Consider the following 4,656-nt stretch of genomic DNA (forward strand, 5'->3'; position numbering starts at 1 on the left):
AAGGAAAAATCAGAAACCAGAAATCTCTTCATAAAATTTCATACAATGATAAAAACTCAGTTCCAAACAAATATCCAAGTCCTTAAAACCGATAATGCCCCTGATTACTTTAACAGCATTCTTGGCAACTACCTTTCTGAGCAAGGAATTATGCATCAAAGCTCGTGTGTCGACACCCCTCAGCAAAAAGGGGTTACCAAGAGGTAAAATAGACACTTACTTGAAACCGCTTGATCCCTTCTCTTCACTTCCAATGTTCCCAAACACTTCTGGGGAGATGCAATTCTCACTGCTACCTATCTCATTAACCGGATGCCATCTTGTGTCTTGAAATTCAAGTCCCCATGTCAGGTTCTTCTACAGTCCTTCCCTCACACTCACCTCATCTTTAGATATATCTCCCAAAATTTTTGGGTGTACAGTCTTCGTACATATTCATCCACATCACAGAAGCAAGCTTGACCCCAAAGCCTCCAAGTGCATCTTTCTCGGCTATTCTCCTAATCAAAAAGGGTATAAATGTTATAACCCTTCTGCATGGAAATTTTTCACCTCCATGGATGTCACTTTCTTTGAAAACAGACCATTCTACACGGCTGTTCAGGAGGGAAATATAACAGAACATCCTCTCATGAGTGAAGGTATTCACACTGAGCCAATTCAATTCCAAGTCCTTTCTTCAATTCCTACCGAAACAATCCAAATAGCTCCAATTCTCTCAACACGTGCCTGAACCTGTCCAAACAGGTTTCACTCAACCTTCAGCAGACCAAACTTCACCAACAGAACCAAGAAACACACATCTTAGTCCTCAAAAAGAACCCCTTGTCTATTCTCGAAGAAGGAAAGAGGATAAGGAAGTACAAACTGTACAATCCCAACAGTGCCATGAGTCTCAACCGAGTCCCACTCCTGACGAATCTCAAGGTATGCTTCCTAGTGAATCTACTAATGTTGATAATTCGGAACTACCTATTGCTCTAAGGAAGGGGGTTCAGACCTGCACTTCACATCCAATAAAAAATTTCATATCTTATAAGGAATTGTCACCCAATTACCGTATTTGTGTCTAGACTTGATGAAATTCAGGTTCCCACCTCTGTTCATGAGGCTCTAGAAATCACAGCGTGGAAGGATGCCACATTTGAAGAAATCAAGGCTTTAGAGAAGAACCAGACATGGGAGATTACAGATCTTCCTCCAGGAAAACGAACAGTAGGCTACAAATGGATATTCTCTGTTAAATATAAGGCTGATAGGATAGTTGAGAGATACAAGGCGCGTTTGGTAGCTAAAGGGTTCGCTCAATCATACGGAATAGACTACCAAGAGACTTTCGCACCGGTTGCCAAGTTAAACACCATCAGAGTCTTGTTATCTATCGCTACAAACCTAGATTGGCCGCTATACCAACTTGATGTCAAAAACGCCTTCCTCAATGGTGACCTTGAGGAAGAAGTTTTTATGGACATTCCACCATGTTTCAACACAAAGGTTACTCAAGGCAAAGTATGCAAACTCAGAAAGCCCCTCTACGGCCTCAAACAATCCCCTCGAGCATGGTTCGATAGGTTCTCTAAGGTTCTCAAAGGGACTATATACTCTCAATGCCAAGCGGATCACACCCTTTTTGTCAACCACACCTCGGATCAAAGGAAACCATTCTCATTGTCTATGTTGATGATATAGTCCTGATCGGCAATGATCACATAGAAGCTACCCGTCTGAAAAACCTCTTGTCAAGGGAATTTGAGATTAAAGATCTCGGAAATTTAAAGTATTTCCTTAGAATGGAAGTCGCTAGATCAAGGAAAGGAATCTTCATCTCTCAAAGGAAGTATGTCATTGATCTCCTAAAAGAGACAGGAATCCTAGGGAGTAAACCAGCTGACACACCAATAGATCCATACAACAAAGTAGGATCCAAACAGGACAGTACACCGGTAGATAAAGGGCAGTACCAAAGGTTAGTAGGAAGACTAATCTACATTTCCCATACAAGACCAGACATAGGATTCTCAGTGAGTGTTGTAAGCCAATTTATGAACAACCCTACAAAGGAACATATTGAGGCAGCATATCGGATTCTGAGATATCTTAAAAGTACATCGGGCAAAGGACTAGCATTTACAAAAGGTTCAGATAGAGGAATCAAGGTGTTCACCGATGCAGATTGGGCCGAATCTCTCTCTGATAGGAGGTCCACCTCAGGTTACTGTACATTTGTGTGGGGCAATCTCGTCACGTGGAGAAGTAAGAAACAATCCGTTGTTGCAAGGAGTAGTGCAGAAGCTGAGTATCGTGCCATGTCACAAGGAATATGCGAAGGAATGTGGCTTAAAAGATTGCTCAACGAACTCAAAGTTGAGAACTTAGAGTCAATCACACTCTTGTGCGACAACCAGGCAGCTATAAGCATTGCAAGGATTCCTGTCCATCATGATTGAACAAAGCATATTGAGGTTGATCGACATTTCATAAACGAGAAGATTGAAGCAAAAATCATCAACCTTGGATATACGCCATCACAACAACAAACTGCAGATATCCTAACTAAAGCTCTCCAAAGGCCTACATTTGAAAATCTATGCTCCAAGCTGGGAATGATCAATATATACTCCCCAGCTTGAGGGGGGTGTAGAAATATTAGGATTCATTGTAAATAGGAGTTAGTTAGGATTTATTTCTTTGTTATAATTAGTTTCTATTTTTAGAGGATCTGATTATTATTTTCAAATCTTATATAGTTGTACATATCTTCTATGATAGCTTAGTTGCTATTTTAGAGGGATTCCAATCCTGTAATCAAGGAACCATATTCAGCTCCTTAGGTGTATAAAGGGCCTTTGTGCCCAACTCCATTGAAATAAGAAATAACATATATTTCAACATATATGATCGTCAATGATATATGGAACTGTATATGTACTCAAGAGAAAAAGCAAGTTAGGGTTTACATGATTCATTTAATCCATCTTCTAGAAGAAAAGGATGAGAAATATATTAAACCAAATAATCAGGTACGAGAAATATTTATAGATCTTTCATATGAGATTAATTATCGCTATCCTTATAATAGTAAGGTGACATCAACATCTAATGAGATATTTCAAATTCTTGAAGTGCCAGAATACATTCAAGAAAATATCTGGATAAAATGTCTAAACCAAAAGCAATTATGGTCCAAACTAAATATTTTGCTTCAAGACATTCAAAATGTTATGAAGGAAAAAGTAGAAGAAAATAATATCATTCTCCTTCTAAACAATTACAAAGCTTACGATTCTTACAATATATTACTCTCCTAGATTTGCTGTAAATCTCCATGAAATTCCTACGTATATACCTCACATAGAAGCAGTAACTGTCTCTGAATTAAGAATTACAAGAGGTCCCCCATCTTTCTACAATCCAGTGAGGTTTAAAGGATTGTCAGTCATTATCAAGGTAGCTATCTTCCTATCTCCTATGAGTCTTGCGTACATTCAATTCAATATTACAGATAATTACATGAGAGAAGCCGCTTTGAATATTTTCCAAGTTTGTAGATATGAAAAATTTCTACGATCTCAAAGACTTCATTCCCACAATTTGTTTCATGAAAAATGCTATGACATAGGGTTGGATTGTTTCCAAACTATCATCCACTTGTATAAAAAAACTTGAATATTTAATCGAATATTATGCATATTATATGACAGATGGGCTTCGAATTATCTGCATAAACATTAATACGGGAGAAATTTCTCAGACAATGGCAACCAAAGTAGTCGTAGAATGATGGATGACCAATAAACCAATTGGTCCAGAAATAAGAGAAGTATAGGACATTTTTATGGCAGCAAGACACTACTAAGAAAATGAACTCCCTTCTTTAGATGGGATATCAATCAACGGTGATTTGACAGAGGAAATAACTCATACATGGGAAAATATGTGACATGCCATTAAATTATGGTAAAACTCTAATTAATCCTAGCGACTTAAGAATCAAGTCAATCATTTTAACCAATATATTTTTCTAGTTTAAGATAATAAACTCTAATCTAATTTTGAATCACAACTAAAAGAAGCAACTATCCACAATTCCGACAGAAAAGACTGCATACAGTACGTTGATATTTCTACATCAGATTCCCACCTTGAATACCTAAGCATGAAAAAATTTGTGTCCCCTACCTACTTATACTACAATGGCTACTCTATAAACTATTTTCATGATAGATTTTGAAAACTTTGTTATTGTAGGTCCCACATATCATGACAAAGCATCTAAGCATAGTATCTTAAAAAACTCTATAAAACTAGATGAAGTTCATGAAATTAAGGGAGACTTTTTGGAGAATGAAGAGAGAAAATCTCTTAGAGCTTCCTCTTGTTTTCTATTCTTAGTTTTCTTTTAAATTTGAGTGAATTTTGCTTTGAAGTTTTCTCTTTTGGATGTTTGTAAGATAAGTGTGTAAGGTGTGGAGTAGTACTACTACTCCGATGCTGGCCAGTTGATCTTCCAGCTCCTAGTTTGTAAAGCTATTTCGGTATGTAAGTTACTTTCTGCTAATACTACTATCTAGTTTGCTTTAAAGTTCTTCATTTTCTTTTAGCTTCCATTGTCTATTCTCTTGCTTCCTTTTTTATTGTTTTACTATTTTTCTTTTG

The 4,656-nt window shown here is 37.2% G+C and overlaps 1 protein-coding gene across 1 annotated transcript; it reads left to right on the forward strand.

Moving 5' to 3' along the window:
- LOC109847644 (uncharacterized mitochondrial protein AtMg00810-like) lies at positions 1,791–2,447 on the forward strand. Its single transcript, XM_020416876.1, has one exon. It carries the CDS (start codon positions 1,791–1,793, stop codon positions 2,445–2,447), a length of 657 nt encoding a protein of 218 aa, XP_020272465.1.

Source organism: Asparagus officinalis, chromosome 7 (genome assembly GCF_001876935.1).
Source record: "Asparagus officinalis chromosome 7, Aspof.V1, whole genome shotgun sequence".
Classification (NCBI taxonomy): Eukaryota; Viridiplantae; Streptophyta; class Magnoliopsida; order Asparagales; family Asparagaceae; genus Asparagus; species Asparagus officinalis.

Excerpts from the sequence above, each read along its gene's own strand:
- LOC109847644 (XM_020416876.1), top strand. The coding sequence starts at position 1,791 with ATGGAAGTCGCTAGATCAAGGAAAGGAATCTTCATCTCTCAAAGGAAG.